Raw genomic sequence first — 24662 nt, 5'->3', positions numbered from 1 at the left:
TCTTTTCAGAGGTTCATTCTTAGATTTTAATGTTAAATAATAACAACTATTCATTTAAGCTGGTCTCACTGTATACCTTGACCTTTAGCAATTCCACACACAGCAGCTTATTGTGGTATCCTTTAAATATGAGAAATAGAATGTTTTACTTTGCCATTAAAAGAAAAATAAAAGAGTACTGTATGTTACATGGCCCATGAAATATTGGCAGTGTGCTCCTTGGCTTTCATTCGAAGAACTGCGATACTGGAAGACCTCCTTTCAAATTCTGGCTTTGTTTCAAATGCATGTCCATTGGTAGCCCCAGTAAGAAGAGAGTCAGTGAAAAAATTGTTGAGGGGCACGTGGCTGAACTGGTTCTGGTGGTTTGAAAACCCTGTGTAACTGGAATCTGTCCGAGGCGAGTGAGAATAAGGTGTCATGCAGGAGGAAGTGTCACGTGGTAACATGCATGAAGTAACCACAGAACCACCACTCGCATTTCCTGCCCACAAATTGTTCTGAATCTGGAATATATAAAACAACAAATATTACATTTACGCATTCTCACTTTTGTTCCCTTACATTTGTTAAACAGTGTTGACTCAATTTTGTCAACTATTCATTGTTTGCTCCCATTGGGTGGTCTGTGATGACATTCTGAGTACAGTAAGTGATTACTAAAAGATAATTATTTGAAAGATTCTTCCAATCTGTTATACTGTAATAGATCACCACAACCCACATACTTGACCACATAAAATACTCTCAAAACATGTCAATCTCTTGAGTATTCTTTTTACAGTTGTGATTTTTAAAATGAAATCTAGATTTAGTTATGATTCATGACAAATTCATGTGTTTAGAAATGCAGTTTAAAATATGGTTTTATAAGTCAATCAGAGAAAGACATGTATCATATGACCTCACTGATACGAGGAATTCTTAATCTCAGGAAACAAACTGAGTGTTGCTGGAGTGGTGGGGGGTGGGAGGGATGGGGTGGCTGGGTGGTAGACATTGGGTAGGGTATGTGCTATGGTGAGCGCTGTGAATTGTGCAAGACTGTTGAGTCACAGATCTGTACTTCTGAAACAAATAATGCAACATATGTTAAGAAAAAAGAAAAAGAACAAGATAGCAGGAGAGGAAGAATGAAGGGGAGTAAGTCGGAGGGGGAGACAAACCATGAGAGACAATGGACTCTGAAAAACAAACTGAGGGTTCTAGAGGGAAGGAGGGTGAGGGGATGGGTTAGCCTGGTGATGGGTATTAAAGAGGGCACGTTCTACGTGGAGCACTGGGTGTTATGCACAAACAATGAATCATGGAACACTACATCAAGAACTAATGATGTAATGTATGGTGATTAACATAACAATAAAAAATTAAAAATAATAAAAATAAAAAATACAGTTTTAAGTTTAAATATAGTTTCCATCTTTCTAAACTCAATGACACAATTGCATTTGTTAAAGTTCTATAGTTGAACTCAGTGTGGCAGCTTTTGTTGGAAACCATTCCTGATATTTACTTGGTAGATATTTTTAATCAAGCTCATTATTGGAAATGTTTAGCCTTTCATTGCCTTTTCTTTCCTAGAGACTTAAATACATAGCTCTGTGAATATGAGCAATATATACATGTTTTAAACATTTTTTCTAGGCCTTATATATGATATAGTGAGGTTGCAACAGAATTATGACATGTAAAATAATTTAAAATTCTAAAACATGACCATTACCAAATAATGAAAGCACAACTGAGAAAAATATGCTAGTACTAGCAAATATATCATATGAGTACAATTAAAGTACTGTAGAACATCTTATATAAGACAAAACTAGATTGTCACTTGTGCCCAGAAAATTCACATTTCTTAGTATTAAGAAACAACAAACACAAATTTCTCTAAATTAACTAGCATGTAAAGGAGACACTAGGTAGAATTTGTATAATATGAGTTTTAAATAGGCAGTATCTTAGACCAGCTCTTTAAACAAGGACAAGAAAAAAAAAAACAGTGATCATATGCATTACTGAGAAACGAAGAGAAAAATCATGCAAACAGCAGGAGCTGGGGGAAATGAGAGAGAGTTTGAGCCTTAGAAAACAAAATTTAAAAATTCCAACATTATTACACTATTGCAATATTATTACAAAAATTTCAACTACCACAGAGCAGTAATACCTATGTTTATCACATCTGGCTTCCTTTTTAAAAATCATCATAATTAGAATCATATCATCAATTGTTTTTAACACATAAGTAATGTTTGCTTATATTTATTTTTACATAAAGATTTCAGTCTACTGTGTATGACTTCTGGTGTAGTCTCACAATACCCACGCTTAAAGCCTCTTTTTTAAGTGACTTATTTTCAATTAATAGCATAAAATGTTAATGAATCTTCTACATTGCACTGTTAGATGTTACTCTGTCACTCAAGAAAAGATTGCTTAATCAGTTTCAAACATAAGAGAAAATTTGAACAACTAATTTCATCTGTTATTTGGGGGCTTCAAAGATTGGCATGATGCTCACTTCAGTGTTATTTCAGAAATATTTATATAAATACATTTATAAGCTGCTTTAAATATATTAAACCTGTGAGACATATCTATAGATATATATAATGATTTGCACATTCTATTAATCTTTAAGTCATCATTGGCTATGTTGTTTCAGTTTTTGCTTATTCTACTAAATGTATCCCACTTTACCCAAAATATAATGATTGATGCCACTGATTGCTGAGTTATGTATCTCAAACCAACAAGAGGGACTGTTAATGTCATTACTCTGTCAACCCACTCTTCTAACTTGATCTGGGTGATTTTCCTCTGACATTCAATCAAACATTGTGCTACACTGCAAAACCCACAGTCACATGTCTGACAAAAGGGCTTTCAGGAAATGAAAGTGAACTTGCTTGCTTATATTTGAAAGAATAAATGAAAGGCAAAATAGCGGTAGAGAAAGATTTACATTTTAAGTTTGTTAAAGGATTCCTCAATTTATACAAAGTATTGCTGAAATTTGTTATTAAAACCATCTACTCATATTCCAAATGCATAGAAATATATTTAATAATGAGGTAAAAAAAAAAGAAAATGAGGATGGTAAAGGCAAGGAGAGTAATCTATGAATGTAAATTAAGAAAGTTTTTTTTCTCCCTAAAATAATTCACATTAATCTACCTATAAGTTGAAAATAAATTCTCCAGTTTCCCTGGCATGGACAAATATTTTTATTTTGATCAAAACTTCTTATCTGGACATGAGCAAACAAGTTAAATGTGTTACTTTTGGTGAAAGAATTTCTAGCATATAGAAAGAAATGTTTTCTGAACAGAACAGACTGGCAAAGCAAGTTACTACAGCAATATTTTAGTTGGATTTGAGAAGATACCCATATAGTCCCATGGGTAGTGATAACGTTGCACATTTTTACTGGTATGTCCTATTTCCTGATCTCTATCTCCTCCAACCCATATCTTTCTTTCATTTAAGAATTTCTGGCATGTTTTCATCTGACTTTAGGGTTTTAGTTGGTTTTGATGTCGAAAGTTAGATATAAATCATAAAAAAGACAATATCCCCAGTGAATTGAGGTTTTGCTTCCTCTGAAGCATTCCCTCGGGATGATTAAACATCTGATGACAACAATCAAAATCATGCTCATGATAGCTAATGGTTGTCAATTAATTACCACGTGCATGGTATTAGATATACTGTGGGGACTTCTAGTCATTTCTATACACTAAAAGATGCTTCTTTGTTTTTAGTATCCCCATTTTGTAAAAGGTAGAACTATGGAACAGAGAGTTTAAGAACCTTCCCAGGATGTGTGACTCCAATGGTAGAGGTCAAATCTGAACCCAGGAAATCTTAAGAAATGCAACAATGATATAAAAAAGTCTTACAAGCTGAAATTGTTTATTTGCTTATTCATAATCTTAACTTTGTGGGTGTTCATAGGCTTTATTCTCTGAAAGCAAAATCCCTGATGTTTGCTCAAACTTTTTCTTGTATCCTTCAGCCTAACACAATACATGATAAGCCCTTAATACAACTTTATTAAATGACTGAAAAATCTCGAAGAATATGAAATTTGAACTGATCCATCTTGCAGGTGTAACCAAAATTTTATGGACAATTTATGCTAATATATCTAAATTTTGTTTCATAATTTGAGCTCTATAATCACTACTCTGTATAATCTTGACAATTATGAAAATTTCATCCCCAGACACTGTTGACTTTATCTCCCTAGGTAATTTTATTTTCCTATCAAGTACTTATTCTTCATCACAGATACATCTTCTTGGAGATTCTGACTCATTAAGCATGGGGTGCAGCTTATGGGATCTGAATTAAAATAATGGCAATGACAATATTACAGGAATTCTGAGAATCACCCGGGATTAGGTGACACTATTGAAGTCCAACTTCCTTCCAAATGCAAAAACCCCTTGTACACTTTCACTTATATTTAGTTCTTGTGATAAGAAGCTTACCTCTTTAAAAATTTTTCATTCCCTTTGGAGAACTCTGTAAAAAAGTGAGCTTTTATCTTCCTCTATCACTTCTATTTCTGTTCTTTAAAATGACACAGAATAGGTAGCATCCTTCTTACATGTGAAAATCTTCAAATATCTTAGGCAGTTATTACACAAGTCTCTTTTTCTTAAGCATTCCTCAAAGGCAGTATTTGATCAAACTAAGCTGTTAGAGCTTGTGGTTGAATAAATCTACTGCTGTCAATGTAGGCTCAGTCTATGGCCCCTCCATCCCTCCACCAATTCTATTCTTATACAAGTGGTCATTTTAAAACTATGTGCTTGAACTTAACATGTCATATTGTCTGAAACTGTATATATATATTTGTTAACAGAGAAGCCACACAAAAACTTGCTGATTCATTAAAAGAAATATTATATTTGCTGTTAGATTTTGGAATGAAAGAATACATTTTTTTTTTCCCTAAATAGGATCACTACTTTTCTTTTTTGGACTATTTCAGAGATACCTACAATGGTGGAGTTCAGCACCAAACAAATTTTAGGGTTTTTCTGTGGCCCTCTAACTGTATAATATTAAAGAGTTTTACAACCAGGAACACCATCATTAAATAATACCCATGTCCTTCTTTCCTCTGTGCCAAAAAAAAAAAAAAAAGACTGCCTTTACAATTTTTTCTTCTTTATTGTGTTTAAAAGAAGTAGAAAATCTAAAAACATTCCATATTTTAATGTGCTTTGCAACGTTTTAAAAAGTTCTAGGGGTACGTTCAAAGCATTGTCCAGGGAACTTAGCCAACTGCATCCCATTAGCACAAATGGAGGTTCAGCTGACTTACTACACTCTACTTTGAACATTTGCCCCTTAATGTCTTTCTAATCAAATGAAAAGTTAACAGTTAATTATTCCATGACTTTGAATTTAGGAGGAAAGTTGTTTTTTTTTGGTCTGATTCTTTCCAAAAAGAAATAAAATTCATTTAACACTCATTTTTCTTCCAAGGAATTAAAAGTAATACATAGGATAGAAAGTGTCAATATATATGTGTATTTTACACACACAACACACACACACACACACACACACACACACACACACACCCCACACACAAATACACGAAGAGCTCTTCACTGTGGATATATATTCATGAGTTGAAGTAATATGGTAAATAATGAATGAGAAATTATGAATCTCATTTACCTTCACCTTAGACACTTGATATATTCTTTTATAATCAAAACTACCAAGAAATTTTTAGTATACTAAACCTAGTGTATATTTCTAATGCATTTGCTGATTTTATTATAGTAAGCAAGTTTTGGTACTTTAAAAAAAAAACTTTTAAAAGAAATGCAAGTTTGTTAGTCTTTGCATTACCTATAAAGTACCATGATGTATAAAAAACATCAAATAGTTTCATGACAGCATTACATATTCTATTTCCTAATGTTAGTGCTATTTAGAAGACGCTACCTTATGGAATTTAATCTGGATCTAAGAGACACAATAATGTGATATCAATGAGTAACAGTCATTCCTTAATTTTAAAGCAACTCTAAAACTAAATATTTTTCTACTAAAACAAGTTTATTTAACCTCACTCCTCTTCTATATATAGATTGCTCTTACCTGCCACCAACGTACATATGTACACACACACACAAACAGCCCACACACACATCATGCTACACTCAGACTACCTTCACACCATATGCCTACACAAGTCCCTGTGGGAGTTAAAGGTTGCTTTAAAAAGTCACAGATCAGGGATTCACAAAGAGGTATCTGTAATAATGTTTTAGCAATAGCGTCTTTGCATTAAAACCCCAAAGTTGATTTTTGTTTTTCCTCTTTGACAGAATGTTTACATTTATTGATCACTTTGTATACAATTCAATACTTACTATATAAATTTATTACCACATTATCACGTCTATAATTTACCAGATTTTTCATATGGTCTCTTTAAAAAAATGCAAACATGACTTTCTGCAAAAACAATTTAATTTTTTTAAGAGGTCATTATATTCTTTACTAGCATAACCCTTCCTTTAAAATTTAGTGTGATAAAATGTTAATAAGAATCATACACTTAGTAACTTGCAGATATTTTTAGCTGTTGACTAATATTAGGGTCACATTAACTTTTCTAGTAACTACATCAAGAAGTGTTTTTCTAAATTGTGAATTTGTTACCAGTGAGTAAGTCTCACTTGCTACCAGAGAATAAGTGACTAAATCTCAAACACTGATACTTTGTCCATCTGGGAAAAAAAAAATCCCAATTAAATTAATTACGTAGTGAAAAGATTAATCTGAGCATGTTTAGGTACTACCTAAGAGAGAAATGAGGGTACATTTTCATCAGTGCCTACTTATTAGCTGTAATTTTCACATAAAAAATTCAGATAACATATTATTAAGATTTTTTGGAATCGATTTACATTTCAAAAATTTCAAAAGTATACCTTTTCAACATATAGTATCATTAACCTAAAGTGATTAGGAATTATTTATCAGGAAAAGGTCATATGTTAAATATTGCTTGCTACTTTGATTTTTTAAATAAAATTCCATCTTAGAAATGTATACAGAGATTTGGAACAAGGAAGAGTGAATTTTCCATTAAAAAATCACTTTAAGATAGAACGATCATATGAGACTAAAAATTTGAGAAGGAAACTGCTTTACAGAAAAATAAGTATCTTTTTAGTGCAAAAATTAAAAGCACTAACCCTCCTAAGAAATGTTAATGTCTAGAAATTTTCAGAATGACATCACATAAATGTGTTTAAATTTTGCATTATTTAAATACTATTTGAAATATGTGCTCCAAATCAAAAGTATAAGAAACATTAAGGACATTTTTTTTTCTCTTCTTTTAGTGTTGGATGTGTTCTTAAACTGTATGGTAATTATGATCATTATGAAGACTTACAGGAAATCTTACTCTATATACCTTAAAATGACACTTTTCAAATCAACTCACTTAAGGACAGAATAAAATAATAGCACTTAGGATTTGCTATTTTACTTATTATTCAGCAACGCTGATCAACATAGGGTATTTTCCAATTAATTGTCACATTATTTTTCATATTTTAATACATGCATGATAATCATTGTTGACAGTGCTTGATTCATTTTTAATGACACAATTCCCCAATTAAAACAAAATCCACAATTATAAGCAACAAAGATTAAAATATAAATTAAGTTTTCCTTGTAAATTAATAACTTAAAATATAAATCCAATATGCAAATATTTTAATCTACAAGAATATTTTTAAATTTAAAGATTACATGAGGCTTAATAAATATGGCAAGTGAAAACTCTGAATTAAAATATGTCATAAGTTCACATTAACAATAACAGTGTGTGCTGCAGGTTTCAACCCACAGGTCTGTTGTCACAGACTTCTCAGGCTTAATTTCCCCCTGGTTCTTCTCCATCCCCCGTAAAGGAGTTTTTATTTGTATAAGCAACGACAGCACTCTTCAATAATTTATTCTTACATTTTTCTTATTACTTATTTTGGTAATCTACTCAATTTATTAATTCATTCTTTCCTTTTAAAATATAAAATACTCATGACCAATTCAGTTAAATTCAATGCTTTAACAGCAATCACCCATTAAAAGCAAAAAAAAAAAAAAGGAAAATCAGCTAAGTTATTATTACTGTGTAAAGTCATTAAGTCACATTAAATTTGAATATCACATTTTTCAAAAAATATGTCTAAATTCATAATCTAAGATATGAATGCACTTTGCTTCTTTTGCAGGGTATTTTTTTTATCTCTGTAAAGTGTTTGTATTTTCAACAAAATAAAAATTATTCCCTCTTTGTGTCTAGCTGCATCATCACTTAACTGATGCTGACAATACCTGCCTCATGCTACATGTAACTTATTTTTAATATGTACTTATATATGAAATATTCTTCATACAAGTTGTATATATTTTTATACATTTAATTAAATTAGCAATTTTATATCGATATGACTTGTTGACCCAGTGATGTTAATATTTTTGTCCCTCCTTCCTCCTAAGAGAAGTTTCACTGTATCACTATGTGACCATTTCATTGGTTGTTTCATAGATATGAGAATATTTATTATAAATGCATCAAGTATAGCTACATTACTAACATTTTAAGAAGATTTTTGGTTATTTATTTGCTGTTTTATATGCTTTAAATTGCTAAACCACAGTGGTTGAAGGAGATAAGTTCCATATTCTTTATTTAGCTTAAAGGTAAACTTTAAGATTAGTACAGAAACTGATGCTACTCTTAACGGCAGAGTGAACAATATTTTCACAATCACTATTTTATAGAAATGTTAACATTTCCTTTAAAAAACTATATAATTATGTTTGAAACAGAATTTGTTAAACTAGAAATGTTGTACAGCTTTCATCTGTGTTTTAAATCACTCCAATGACGACAAATTATTTATAACTTGAATCCAACCTTTGGTATGTTCAAACTCCAAGTGGCATATATTTATTAAGTCATCAATTAAACAACAGAAAGCAAGACACTGCATGGGTCCCCTTGTATATTATGTAAACACAGATTTAGTTATGATTCTCACTATACACTAAGTAAAACCCCATGGAAAATTTTGGTGGGAAACAACTTCAAACCTTTTAAAATTTTTTGATGAAAATATTTTCTTCATGAGAAAATAATTTTGGTGGATTAAGAATATACCCAAATGTTCCTTAAATTACCATATTTGGTTGTCCTAATTTAAAGAGGAAAGTACATTTAACTAAATTTGATCTTTCCCTAGACCCTTAAATAGTGAATTTACTTAAAAATTGGATTAGTTTAAATGCTACAATAACAGAACATTCACACCACCTAGCTACGTCTGTACTGTAGAATCAATAATGACTAATGGCTATTACAGAATTGTTACTATTTATTGAGCACTCATTATATACGTGTTTACATTATATATATAATATAATATAATATATATATTATATATAATAGTATGTATTATTATATACTTTCTGCAAGTACCTTGCAGAAACTATTGTTTCTGATTTTCATCAACATCATATTAATTTTTATACCCATTTTATAAATGAGGAGAAACATGCCTAGAGGTTAATTCATTTGCCAAAGGTCTAAAATCTATTAAGTAGCAGAGTCAGGATCTGAACCCACAACTCCCTGGTTGTGAAGCCCATAGTCAACATTAACACCTAGCCCTCCTCAAGTCCAATGACTTAGCTCCACAGACTGTTTGGAAATCAATTTAATCCTCTCAATAACAGAAAAGTATTAAGACGGTGATCATTAACATCAGCCACACCACCAACTCTAGCACCAATAATACCACCATTTTACAAAGAAAGAATCTGAAGATCAAGGAAGTCAGGAGACTTACCCCAAGTTACCCAGCAAGTAAATGATAAAGTCGATGCACATGTGATCTGAGCCAAACCTAAGGGCATGAAACTAGAGTTTCTTGTAAGAACGGAGGCTGGCTATAATCCTCCAGAAAATGTTTATACCTTGAAAAATATTTTATTCAACAGAACAATTATTTAAAGAAATGATTTGGTGTTCACAAATTAGAAATAAATTAGAATCTACTCTTGATAGATGCTTGCTTTTTCAACTCAAAGACAAAATTACATAGTTCTTTTTGGTCTGCTGGGTGTAGGTTGCATCACGACATGTCTGCAGAATTTGGTACGAATCTCACCTAGTTTGTAATCTGCCCAAACAGCAAGAGATTTTTGTCTGGATCATTTACAGAACCCCTGTGCCTCACACAGTACCAACATGTATTTGTTGACTAAAATGCAAATAACTCTGGAAGAAAAAAAATTTAACTCAAAAATGTTCTGCAAAATCTTCATAAACTATTCTTTTCAACAGAGGAAGAAATTGAGACTCAGAGAGGGAAAGTGAATTGTTGAGGACCCCAGAGATGGTTAATAACAGAGATCTAGGAATCATCTGTTTTAACTGAAAATTGATTAATTTGGGGTTCATAACATATTCCAGAATGTTGAAGCGAAGCGACTTTCTTTCACATCTATTCAGTGTATACGTAATTTGCTTAATACAATACAAAGTTACGATCTGAATCATCCTTTTTAAAACATAAATATATTGTAAATGGGGTGGCAGATACTGTATACACCCCACCACTATGTCAGTGCTAAAGTCATGTGCTGATTGAAGGAGAATTGATGGAAGGTTTCCTGGAGGAAACAGATCAGGTGAAGAGGAGGGAATTCAAGAGAGGAGGAAGAGCTTCGGCACAACACGAGGAATAGATGCAGCACATGAGTGTTGTTTAAAATGTCAGGTCGTGAAGAACATCGGGTGCTCAGGTATTTTCATTTAGCAAAATTATAGTGTTGCCAAATGACAACTGATATCATGAGCCAAAATAAAGGGTTTTTAGAAGACAGATACCATTTCTCAGTACATCCAAATATACTACCTTACAGTACTACTGACGTCACTCCTCTCACTGTTTGCTATCAAATATGAGCAAGCTTAAAAAAAAGAATACCTGAAAACAGTCTCAGAAGTGTCTACATTTTGTAAATGCTTTATATCATTATTTTATACCTTTAAAGAAATGAAAGCATCTTTGCTTTCCAAAGTGATTTGGCGTTTTAAGGTCAAAACTGAAATATTTCCTTGCTCAGTGATGCTGCGTTAAAGAGCCCTGAACTCCTGTACTCAGAAAACCTGGACTTAAATTCAATGAGTTAATGGCTGTAAGAAAGAAGCCTGGCTTAAAATAAGCCCTCAACTGGCAGGTATTAATTTTACCAGTAGGGCTGTTGTTACTAGTTTGTAATGAGAGCACTGGAAACAAAGTATTTAGAACACTTTAGAAAATATTAATTACTATTCATAAATAAACCTATTATATAGAGGCTATATAGAGATACTTTTATAGTTGGTAAGATTATTATCCACATTGAGCAGGCCTGAGGAGATCATTTTTCTCAACCATTTCTGTTTTCATGTATTTCTGTGTATGTTTTTGCTTTCCCACCGAATTGTTAATTCTTTGTTTCTATCCTGTTTCTAGTTTTCTAGTTTCTAACTTTTTGGTAATTAATATTTTTTTCTGTAATTAGTAACAGTAACCAAGCTCAGTGTCTGACTGCACTGAGTTGTTGGATTCTGGTTTGGTTCCTATTTTCTGATTATAATTTCTATTTTCAAGACACATGCTTTAAAAAAAAGTTTCCTTTAGGCTGAAGCTTGAGAGACATGATCTTGGCATAATTATTTCTCCAAAATAAAAAAAAAGTCAACCACATATTTTTAAGTTAAAACGGAGTTTTCCTGACCTTATCCAATACCCACAGTGGAGAGTGAGAGGTATTTTGATTTCAGTATTTTTGGCAACCAAGAGTCTAATGACTTACCCATATAAAAAATTACAATGGATTTTACAGTATTGATTTTTATTATTGTTGATGAATTATACTGTCAAAATAACTTCAAAAACAATAACTTCAACATGTGATGCCTGTGTTGCCGTACTTAAATTAAGAATTGGAATAACCAATGTACATAAATTATGGAGAAACCACAGGGAGAATTAGTGCAAAATTCCCATGATTTGTGAGGGGAAATTTTTAAATTAATCCTTTGTTGAGTGAAAAAGACTATAAACATATAATTTGATTGTACCATCTTCCTTCCTGCTTGAGCTACTTAGTAGGTTACCTCAGTGTGCTGACAGTCTCTAAAGCTATGAGGCACAATAACACAATGGCAAGATAACCCTAGGAAAAAAGCATGACTAAGAGTATATTAAGTTACATTAAGCCCTTATAAAGAGCTTAGTTTGTGCCAGGCACTATTCTAAATGTTTTATGTTGCACTGAAGAAGAAAGGGTAGTTAGAGAGAAGGCAACCCCTAGCAAGGCACAAGGAAGTGGGACACACACACACACACACACACACACACACACACAGAAATGGGGTTTCCAAGGAAAGAAATGAAGACTGAAATAAGAAGGTCCCAAAAAAGTATGTTGTAGTCAAGTGTGGTGGAGCACTTGACTAGCAAGACTATATATAAAGTCCATTTGAAAAGAGTTCATTAATTTGTAACTTTACTATTTCTAAATTCATCACAGTGAAGTCGTTCAAAATATAGAGAGTACATGCCAATATATGCCATCTCTGTCGTTTTCATTGTTATTTCCCTGGCTCTGAGTATAGTTTCTGCTCCCCTAAACTAAATTGCAGACTTGAATAATGCAACTTAAGCCTTACGCTCCTTTGGTATTCATTTATTAATTATTCAATCTTTTCAACATTCAGTTCTTGGGAGAGACAGTCTATTGGACAGGTTAAGATCTTGCATGTGGGAGCCAGACTGCCTGTGATGAGATCCTGGCTTCGTCACAAGTGAAGTAAGTATCTCCCCTCTGTGTCTCAGTTTCCTCATATGGAAGATGAGGATAATTCATTAATAGCACCTATTGCATAAGATCGTGGTAAGGATGAAACGAGTTACTCCATGTAACCTGCTCAGAATATAGTAAGGCCTGATATAGTAAGGGCTATGGCTGGGCTAACAACCACGAAACCCCTGCAGTACCTGCCCTCGTGGAGCCAGGAGCCTAGAGCCTACCAGGGAGACTTATCACAGCACTGTGTTCAGAAGTCATCTAGGACACTCAACACTATTTGGTCAATCAAAGCTCATTGGCCCTATGATGATAAGTAACAGAATGTATATATATATATCCTTTTAAACTGGAGAAAAAAATATCTCCTCTAAGATAAATTTTGAAGAGTAAGAAAAACAAGGTTCTTCTGATGGCAGGTATGGACACTTATTCAAAAGGCACTGTCGTCCTGTAGTAGACTGCAATGGTGAGGCCTGGCGCAAGCAGCCCTGCCCAGGCTCTCCTATAAGAAAGCACTCCTGTGGTCACAGGCCAACTCCTTAACTCCCACGGGTCTCATTTCCTAATGTTTAAAAGGACTGAACTAGGTGATCTCTAAGGCTTTTACTCACATATGACATTACATTAATAAATTCGGTGAATTTGTCTGGAAGGGTGAAGGTCTCAAAATAGGTTGTTAAGAATCATAAAAAGCATCAGAATGCAAGGATGCACAAAACTAAAGGGCTGAATTCATGCTCACAAGGTATGTACTCAGAGTTGAAGAAAATGAATACCCTCAAGTTTGGGCTTGCAAAGATTTGGTTACTGGACTATCAAGGTATTCCCCAGCATATATGTTACATATTTGTTTTCAAAATGGTCTGTAACAGTGCATATCCTTAAACAACTAAGGAATGAAATAACAAATGTCTTGTTCCTTATAATACAAGTGTTCCTCATCATGTATCAAATATAGTTCCGGATACTCTAACTCAGTAATAGGAAAAATTAATGTCCAATTAAAAAGATAAAATGTATTTTATTAACATGCATTACAAAGTGTGGGGGGAAAAAAGGCCTCTAAATTGAAAGGAAATAAAGAGAAGAAAAGGAATTTCTAAATGCTCTCTAAAATGAGATGAGAGCTCCCATTATAAAGGGGTGGATGTGTTTTTTAATGTGATAAATTTTTTAAATGATCTCCAGTACTAGTCCTATGTATGTTTTAAGTAACCAAGGGCTAAATGTTTCCTTGAAACAATGAGCAACTTCAAAGCTGGAAAGACAACATAGGAAAAGAGATATTTTTAAGTGGAACTGAAGGTTTCATAGACCACACCAGACACTAGGTTAGGGGATGGTTCATCAAACATTAGCCACAGAGACAGCACGCCAAGCAATGCTTTATTTATTTTTGAAACGTTAACAAAGGAAATGAGTCTGAATAGTTAAAATGTAGACTGATTAAAAGGCTTATACTATGAATGATGCTACTTCAGTTGTTGCAATGTGTAACAAGGAAGAGACCCTAAAATATTTTGAACAAACAGCTCTAAAAGAAAATAATAACAAAATAAATATTTTAGTAAAATAAGCATCTAACAAACATGCAAAAAGTCTTCTGGAGGTTAAAATTTTTATTCTCGACTACCGTATTAGATATAATAAAGCCAATAATAATATATCCTTTTTAAGAATATACACACCACATCTATTTTTCTCGATCAGTATTCTGTGAAGTTTACCATACCTGTGGATAGCTGTCAGTCCTTGGCAAAACTGATATATCATAGGTGGCAGCAAAATGGCTTTTAGCTTGTTGTATTTGGCCATAACGTTCTCTTTTTCTCCACTTGGCCCTTCGATTTTGAAACCAAACCTAATTTTTTTAAAAAGTAGAATTTTAGCTGAGGAACATTTGAAAATGCAATGGCGATGTTAAAAGACACAGATCAGAAAGAACAAACCAGGTCAACAAAATCACTAAGAAAGAAATTTATGTCACAAAAGTATCCACAAATTTTACTTTCTATTTCACCCTGCTAAGTGGTATGTCCATAGGCAATATAAATTAATAGAAAGGGAGGAAATACTTAAAAAGATTATTTAATTTGTCTCAGCCTCTTTTTTTTTTCATTTTGGAAAATAAAAAGGAGTTAGATTATATGATTTTGAAGACTCCTTATGTCTCCAAATTGTCATAGATAATCCTCCTCTCAGAGAATGCTGCAAATCTGGAAGACATTCATGACTTTTTAGTTTGGGGTTATGCACATAACATTAGCCCAGCCAAACTATAACCAAATTAATATCTGGGTCTGTCAAAACAATTATCTTTAGAACATGTCACAAAGTGAAGACTGTGCTGGGTTGTACCCATACTTAGATAATCTTAGAAAAATTTAAACAGAAAGATTACATCCAAAACACATGGCACTGGCAGAAATATCACGATTATTTAGAAACAGAAAATATTAAGATTACATATTATATTGAGCATGATAAAGACTATGGGTAAAATGGAACCATCTGAAATTGAACTCTGGTTTTAAACTATACAAATGCGCTTATTATATAAATCACACCACTTATGATTCTTATCTTCCCTTATAGAAAATGTTCAGAAATCTCCAAATCATTTCTCCAATATAAGAGACTTATAGGTAATATAAATAATAATATGAATGGGAAGATAGAACCAAGTTCAAGAAAGCCTATGAGTTACTACAGCCTCTACAAAATCACAAAGCTCTCCTCCAAATTTCTCTATTTCTATATTAATAATATTTGTCATAACAACCATCTTCCTCAGAGGGTTAAATAATCACTAATTCACACTTAGAGCTCTCCGGAATCTTCACTTTAGCATTTTAATGAGTTAAAGGGAGACACAAAAAGTTATATTCGGTATGTGTCATTTGATATTTTTGAGTAGACATTTCACAAGCAGCTGTCAGGAAGCTCTTCAGTCTTTACAGAACTATGTTCAGAATACAAAATGCTTACAAAAGAAGCTGGAAATCACATATCAAATGCAGATTGTTAAAACTGTTAAAATTTACTTGAAATTTTACTCTTTTTCATAATTAGCTGTAATCTTCTTTATCTTTACCATCACACTGATGGATACATATTAAGCCTCAGTTCAATGTGCAAGCATGTACTGCAAATTTAAGGTGGCACTTTAAAGAGTTTCCAGCAATTAAAATAAGGCAATGAGAGCTACCTATTCAGTATGGTTTCTTAGAACACTGTTGGTAAAGGTGTATCATGCACAATGCCCAGGGCCCAAAATAACATCAACAACAGAACAAAACATTTTTTCTTCCTGTCTTCACAGGCACTAGGAGCATAGTAAGGAAATTTAGTAATGAGGTATTTTTTTTTTCATTGGGAAAAAAAAGGTCTTTACAATCTCCTTAAAATAAGTATGAATTACCACTCTGATATGAAAAGCCGGAAAGAGAAAACGTGAGTAAATTAGGTTTGGGTTGGCTCTCTGTGCATGTTTTTAGACAAAAATTAATCAGGAGTTGATGAAATGTGAAGGGAAAAACAACCATTGTGCACAGCTGATCACTCTATATGTAAACATATTTTTCAATGGTTACAAGTATAATTAATTCTAATATATGAACACAAGGCAAAAAAATAAAACAGCACAATCATGTGGGACTGATATTAACACTTGACAATTCTAAAATTCTTCATTAGCATCAACTTTCTGTACATTTACTTCCTGAACTAAAATAAATAACTATTCACCTCCACAAGCTGAAGAAAAATCCTGCTGCTTGGTACTCCCGCACGACCAAATGTTGCCTTTAATGATGAAACGGCCTTACAATGGCTTAATCTTCAGAAGAAATACTATTACTCTCAGGACAAAATTCTTCACTATCTTATTTATTTCTCTATTCTTATACTGTATGGGAATTGCAAACTTCAATATTATCCCAAAGCGTGGTAAAATGCACAAAGAAACATGCTATTCCCTGAAATTGTTACTTGAGAACTAATAAAAAGTAGTTTAAGAATACCAACTCTAGTAAAAATAAAATATGCCTAAGAGATAGAATTTTACCTAATATAATTTTTTTCAAATGATTCTAAAAGTTTAGTATATTGTGCAATCCAATTTGATAATTTGAATACAACTTATAAATATAATTGAGTATATATTTTAAAATTACTTCAAGATCATTCTTTTTATTGCCTCTGCAAAAAAGATATAAGCTATCTACATTTAAAAGTTAAAATGAGATGGCAAGGCAACTATTAAAGCTGGGAAAATTATAGGGGAGCTATACGATCTTTCTTTATGCATAGTAAAAATAAGTTATGGTATTTATAACAATTGCAAATTTGTCAAATTGTTTCATTTTTTTCTTTGTTTATTATAACCCCAACCTCAATAAAATTACAGACCTATGGGCCATTACACGTATAACTTACCAATACCTGGTATATAACCTAATAAGAACCTTAACGTCTGATAAAATAGGACAAAACAAAACAAAATAAATGCATTAGTAAATAGATAGCTATGATTCTGTGTTTTTGCCCTTTAAAAATTAGAGATATTTATGACATTCTGTTGTTTTAAATAATCGTTAATTTGTATGCCTATGTAATAAGTCAAGTGTTCTTTTATGTTTTTGTGTGAGTGATTAAATTCTTTGCAAGGAAAAAGAAATTTTAGTAGACCTACATGCATATCATACATTGTTCTATATCTTTAGCTGGAGAATCAGTTTCTTCTTTTGTGGCAAAATGCAACCATTGAATTATTCTAACAGTATCTGCCCCTCCCAACACACACCCAAGGGCTTCATTTGGCTCCTACCTGCACCCTGGCCTCCGTGAGCTCTGTCCTCAGAGCAAGTTGCTCTCTGACGTATACGTCCGGGTAATGGGTTTTCTGAAAGACCTTCTCCAACTCTTCCAACTGCAGGCTGGTGAAGGTGGTTCGGTGCCTCCGCTTCTTACTGCTGGATACGTTGCTGTCACATTTATCCCCAAGTTCATCCAGTTCTCCCTTTTCTGGCATCCCTTTCACGGGAGACATCCGGAGACTATTACAGTTGTCCATAGCTCTATTTAGTTCTGTGTGAAGAGGCTGTCCTTCTACTTTAGTGATCCCATAGTTCACTGTATCCAGAGAGGGGAAAACAACAGTTCTCAGGATTGTGAAACATTTCAACGAAGAAATGAAGTTGAAGTAATTTACAGCCTCAGGAAAGCAGTCTGTTAATGATTTACTGTGCCAGTATGAATTCAAGCATCACATTGTGTACTACTATTAATCCACTTTGGGCAGGTTTAGGGCCATTTAAAAATGTGTTACATGGAACTCATATAATTTGCCAGATTTTACAGTTCTATTTTACAGGGCTAATGTAATGCTTATGCACATAATTTATAGTCAAATAAGGTGATCAAATTAAAAGATGCTCTAGATTTTTAAAAAATTGAGCATAATGTTTGAAAAGTGAACCAAATTTAATGTGATATATGTATTTATTCACAGCAGACAAAATCGAGCTACTTACATGACTCAAGAAAGACATTTCAATTTTAAAAACTGAAAAATTTCAATTTTAAAAATAATACCTGTAAACCCATATCCAAACTCTTCCCTAAGTAATCTTCCTGCTCCACTAAAAACGTATGGACTACAGATTTAGATATGGTTTTGTTTCTACTATATTTTGAACATTTTGACTGTATATTCATGTCTGCTTTTTAAATTTTTTTTCAAAAAGCGACCTACTAAATTAATGACTTTCGTATCAGTTTCTGGAAGTGCTTCTTAAAGAACAGAATAAGATTTAAGACTTCTTTAGTGTAATAACTCACTTGCAGTTCTTTCTAAATAGGTCGTATTTACGTTTAACTCATGAAATACGTTTTAAGACAGAAAGTTTTATTTTTCCCTAAAGCAGAGACATTAAAACATCTATTAAAAGATTACAAAAGATGCCATCTTCCATTCTGTTTAGGGGTGTTTAACTTTCAGTGATTTCCTCCAGATTTGATTGCATGCTTGCAATATGATATAAAACAAAAATCTATCCTGTGGCCACACACACACACACACACACACACACACACACGCACGCACGCGCGCGCGCCCGCGCGCGCAATGGATGCACATAATGAAACTGGAAAGAGTTTTTGAAAAAGTGAACCCAGCCAGAATAGTAATTTCCAATGAACTGCCATACTTTATTCGTTTGTATCTTTTTGAAAATTCTCTCATAACGTATTTTAGCAACTGTTCTAATCATTATACCAATGTTTTGAACTTTAAGACCTAAAATAACTTAAATGTTGAATATCCTTTATGCAAAAGATGGGATGTAAAACTAGATATAACGAAGAGCCATGACTGATTAACAATAAGGTTTTGTGTTCGGCAGAGTTAAATGGGGAACTTCGGTAATTAGGGAGGGGGGAGGGGAAGCAGCCGTGAGCGTAAGGGCATCTCAGGAGAAAGACAGGAGCTTTCCTAAATTTAGCGAACTGCTGCCTACATTCATCTTACTTAATACTTTCCTATTAAAATTCATCCTAAAAGTGTGATTAAAAAAGTTAAGGTATCAAAAATCACCTATTTCTCTTCTTATTTTGGATTCCCGACAATTTAAAATAGGATGTAGTCCTATCCAGCAGTTAACACAGGACATCAGAGAATCGTTTTTTTTTAAATCCTGTCCATTCGAATAACTTTACGTATACATATAAGAATTCCAAAAATAAAGATACTGCAGGCTGAAATACAAACAGAAGGCCAAAAATTTAACATATTAAAAAAATTAATTGCGTCTGTCTTTCTAAATAAATGACTGAAACGATTTAACTGATTTTCTCTGTCGTTCCCACCTACTATTTTGGTTCAACCTTGCAAGTCACAAGGAATCTGCAACGTTGAATAAGTAAAATACACGAGATTTTTTTTTAAACTTACTGTGTACAAAGTATTTAGAAAATGAGCTCCTATGAGCCAATACCTTGCCAGATTTTGACCCTCCATTAAAACAGGGGGCGGGAGGCTTGTTGTAAATATTTCACACTTAATTCGTTTGTTATTTTAAAGCAACCCGCTCCTTACAGCTTAACTGTGGAATATATACAATGATAAGGAAAAGTCCTCTTGCAATTGTAAACTTGCTTTAGCTGTCGCGATCTAAAAAAAATACGTTTGTATTGGGTTACAAGATAGAAAAGATAGATGGTTTGTTTTGATAACATTTTGACTTGGAGATACTTGGCCGTTCAAAGTTGAAGATTTTACCCAGAAGCATTCCGAGAGAGGGTTCTTAGGTGACTTTTAATGTAGAGTCAGAAAAAGACACAATACAGAGTTCGGGAGTGAGTGCTTATATTGGGGATTCTTTACTCGAAGCTATTGAAAGTGATTTGGTGTTAGGAAAAATTTATGTGTGCTCTATTGCAAACCCAAAGAATCCGCATCACAACTTCACACAAGCTAATCTAGCAATTTTCCAGCTTCACAAAGAAAAATACCGCTACGTCTTGGAAAACTTGTTTTGAAACGGTTTTTCACCTAAAGGAACTCAAAGTTTTCTGATTCGTGACGACAGTGACGTCCTCTAACGAGCTATGATCGATTTCAGCTCCTTCTGCGGGGGCAGCGCGTCGGGCTCACAGAGGAAGCGCGCTGTCTTGACTCAATTACACTCTATTTACCGTCCTATCAGTTTACGCCTGGGTCCTAGATACAGGGAGTCCGGGACCCATAAGGGACAGCACTCGACAGCTAAAAGAGAGCCGCGCGGAGGCAATCCGGTGCCTAATCCTTCCCCTGCCCCTCAAAGTCGGCTGCAGCCAACACCGCTCCTTAAAACGCTCACTCTTCCATTGCCTTCCTCCGCCCTCCGGGCTCTCTCGCTCCCCCTTTCCTTCCTTCCATTCTCCCTGCCTGCCTGTCCGGACACGTCCCCGCACTTAGGGTTTGCGGAAGGGTGGCGGAGGCTCGGGCAGGGGACTCACCGCTGCTCTCCTGACAGGGCGAGGTTCTCTCCAGGCGCACGTGATGCTCGGCGCGGGGCAGGGGCCCGAAGGCCTGCACGCATTTGCCCGCCGACGCTTTGCTGTAAAAGGACTCATTGTCCAGCGTCTCCATAACGTGCTCCAATGCGCCTCCTGCGCCCATGTAGAAGTCACTGTTTTTACTCGGCGGGCTCTTGAGGGCAAACTTCTCGCTCAGAAACTCCATAATCCTGGAAGGCTGTCGCGGAGCTCCTGGGGCGCGGAGGCTGGAGAGCGCTGGGGGAGGGAGCAAGTGGGCGGGAGAAGGGAGGGCCGAGGAGGGAAGGGGAAGCTGCCCGGCTCCGAGCCCTTTAATACGTCCCGGCTGGAAAGGGGGCACCCGAAGTTGCTTTTATATCTTGAAACTCAGCTGGGTTCTTCGGGCAACCTCCCAGTTCTAATGAATATGAAAATAGGCAGGCGACTAACTCCACCCCGGGTCCCCCTCCGCCCCCACCCCACCCCACCCCCACCTTCCCCCACTTACCCGCGCAGGGCGCGTCCAGGCCTAGGTTAGACAGCTCCATTTCAGACAAATGCCAGGAGGGACGAGGCCCCGACACCCAGAAACATTGTCGCCGCGACAGTGGATTGGCATTTCGGAAGAGCTTGGTGAGATCGCAAAGCAGTTAACCCTCCACTCCCTGCTCTCTGCGCCCTTCCGGGCCGCCCGCCCGACACCCGGTCCCCACCCCGCCCCCACGCCGGCCACTCACTACCCGAAAGATTTAGAGGCGTCTTAAGAACTTGAAAGGAAGTATTTCTCTTAAAGGGCTTTTATTTCATCTGTAAATCGTTTATGTGGAAGATCCACATTAACGCGAATCCCAAGAAGCCAGATACATTGGCAGCTCTTTACTGGGTCGGCCGCGGTGGATGGGCGGCTTCGGCTTCTAACCCGGAGGAGCTCGGCGTCCCGGCGCTCTCGGCGCTTACGAGCCCATGGCCTTTCCTTTCTTTCTGGAAGGCCGCGGCGTGTGGACGTGTTTGCGATGGGTGGGAGAGGGAAGCTGAGCAAGAGGCATTGAAAGCATTATGCCAATACCAATCTATTTCCTCACTCTCCTCCCAACGCTCCTTTTGGTCCCCGATTTTATCATTCGATCCAGATTATTTTAGGAAAACCTGTTAGGAAAAGTGCCTCCTTCAAAGGGACCTTAGTATAGGCCAGAGGGACGCTCGTTACACAAAAGGCTTATGAAAGAAGAAGGCCTTCCGCGTGGTTTTTAAAACAATTATTTTTAAAGAGTGGCGGTGGAGTTACTGTGAACAGCGCGTGCCGGGAGCGAGGGGCGCGCGCGGAGCTGGGCGCACTAGGGAGGCGGCGTTTCGGGAGCCGGCGCGGCCTGGGCCTGGGTTTGGGCCCGGGGAAAGGCGGGAGACTGGGGGGTGTGCTAGGGTGGGCGGGGAGCTAGCCGCTCCCTGAGGGCAGGACAGCACTGAGGGGTTGACATCCCCTATGAGTGGCTTTGGGATTGACTCTGGCTTCCGAGAAGCCCGCAGCGTCTAAGGGAAATATGTTCAGTGCCTTGGGCACGAAGAGGCAGCCATTTGCAACAGGCTCTTGAGCTGGCAAACTTGGTGAAAAGCTCCCCCAAGTTGGGGACTATGGACGGCACCTTCCCAGGGAGGACTCCGTTCGAGGGTCCTGACAGCCTTTCCGGCACAAGCCTTCGCAGCGCCCGTCGCGCTTCCCTAAGCCAGCCTGGCAACGACGCCACGGCCTTGGGCACGAGAGCGGTGACGCCAGGCCCAACTCTGGCAGGCATCCTGATGGGCTTGGGAATTTCCAGCGTCTTGCGGCCTTGGCTGGCCCAAGACTCCCTGGTAGACCTTCTTCGAGGCCAGGCCAGGCCCACAGCCTCGGAGGAACCACCGTGGAGGTCTGCGCACCTCTGCGGGGCTCCTTAGTTAGCACTGCCCTAGAAGCGCGCCGGCCCGGAACGCCCAGATCCCGGCGAACTGAGCCCGAGCGGGCGGCCGCCCGTGCGCCCGGGACCTTTCTCCCGAGAGAGGGCGGGGGGCACAAGCTCATTTCACGTGGCGCCGCGCTCAGCGTGGCCTTGAGTGCGCAGTCGGGTTCCTGAAAGTTGACACTGTTTCTGGAATTACGTAGCTCTTGCTGTCTTCTTACTCCTATCTCCCGAGACCCGCAGCCTGCACCAGCAGCGAACTGTTAAATCTCAAGGAGTCAAAAGGAAAACTTTCCCGGGACTGCGCTCCAGGAGATAGCCGGACTGTATCGAGACGCGGGAACAACGCTGGCATAGGTTGGAGGGAAAAAAACAAAAAACAGAACAAAACGAAAAACAAGGAAACGCTGGCGGGAGGGTACCCTAGGCGTCCGGACCACGCTTAAGGCAGAGTAGCAGCCATGTGCTTCCTGGGCACTTTATAGCTAGTTCCTTCGCTGCCCCTGCGGAAGAGTTGGGTGTCCAGTTAGCCACTCATTTCTGCGTGGGGTGATTTTTTTTTTATTCTCCCCTAGCCCCTCTGTACCTAACCTTCAGACATATTATGCAAGTCTGACCTTCTGTAATAAACATGGAGAAGATAAAAGAAATGGTCATTTAATAGGTTTTTTAAATTTTCACAGCAGCAAGAATAACGCCTTGCTGACTTGAGGAAATACACAAACAACTCCTAGCTATAAACTTAGTTACGTCGTAGAGCTCTGTCAGCTTGTTTATAAATATGCGTCTTAAGAACCCTAAATTTCCTGAAAAACATTCGATGTATTTTAAATGAAAGACATATGATGCAAGCTCTGGGGTACTTGTATATCAATAAAGATCCAGCTCATAGAGGAAAAACTACAGGGGAGCCAAGGAAGATAGCTGCTTAGTAAACTGTTCCTATCTCACACCTCAAACCCGTTTTTGATGGTAGTGGTTGGAGGGATGGGTGCAAGGTGTCACCCACCACACTTAATATCCCTGGAGCCTCCTGCAAACGCAAATCTATTACATGGAATCCTGTGTGTTTGGGGACATGTAACCACTTGTGCCCATAACAGAAGGAACAGCTAATGGCAAACTCCCATAACGAATGCTTAATCTGCAGTTTTTGGCAAGAAGTTGGGTCTCTGGTTGCCAAAAGCTGCATTAAATAGATTTTGAGAAGTTGAGATGGAGTTTATGGTAATGACACAGTTTTAGCCATTGGAGCATTAATAATACACTTAAAATAATACTAATTAAAATAATAATTAAATGCTTTCTGTGGAAGTCTCAAGAAGAGAGACAAAATCAGATTGGAGGCTATCTCTCCTTCTGTGAGATCTACCTGGGCTTTTTCTGCCTGATGCTTTGAGGATAACCTTCTTGGAAATTGACCCTAGCACTCTGATAAATACTTTCTACCCAAACCCGGCATAACTCTTCCCTTCTCAGTAGGCTTTTAAAACCACCCCTAATCTTCATTCCTTATCCTTACCCTCTCCAATTCCAACCAGTCAGCTAGGTGAGGGCCCCAGGGGTTAGTGTTCCAAGGAGCCATCAGCTGGCAAAGAAGACCCAGTTTATTAAGTCAGGTTCTAATTGGGATTTTATCTCAGCGGGCGCAGTCCATCACCCCCAGGCTACCATTCCCTTCTTTGCTCCACCTTTCTATTTTGTCTTTGAGGGTATTGTTGATTTCTTACTACACTCTGAGCCTGAGTTCTAAACTCAGGATTCTTCTCCCCATCTTTCACGTAGGGG

The 24662-nt window shown here is 36.5% G+C and overlaps 1 protein-coding gene across 1 annotated transcript; it reads right to left on the bottom strand.

Annotated features, from left to right (window-relative positions):
- Positions 1-185: 185 nt before the first annotated feature.
- Positions 186-21148, bottom strand: ALX1 (ALX homeobox 1). Its single transcript, XM_028105388.2, has 4 exons — positions 20923-21148; positions 17753-18057; positions 14657-14785; positions 186-506 (listed from the first exon to the last, which is right to left on the bottom strand). Exons 1-4 carry the CDS (start codon positions 21146-21148, stop codon positions 186-188), a joined length of 981 nt encoding a protein of 326 aa, XP_027961189.1.
- Between the last annotated feature and the right edge of the window lie 3514 nt (positions 21149-24662).

Source organism: Eumetopias jubatus, unplaced genomic scaffold, assembly GCF_037043125.1.
Source record: "Eumetopias jubatus isolate StellerSeaLion01/CBP00866 unplaced genomic scaffold, mEumJub1_p1.0 scaffold_8, whole genome shotgun sequence".
NCBI lineage: Eukaryota > Metazoa > Chordata > Mammalia > Carnivora > Otariidae > Eumetopias > Eumetopias jubatus.
Note: the sequence above shows the minus strand (reverse complement) of the source record. Positions and strands in the feature narration are given on the sequence as shown.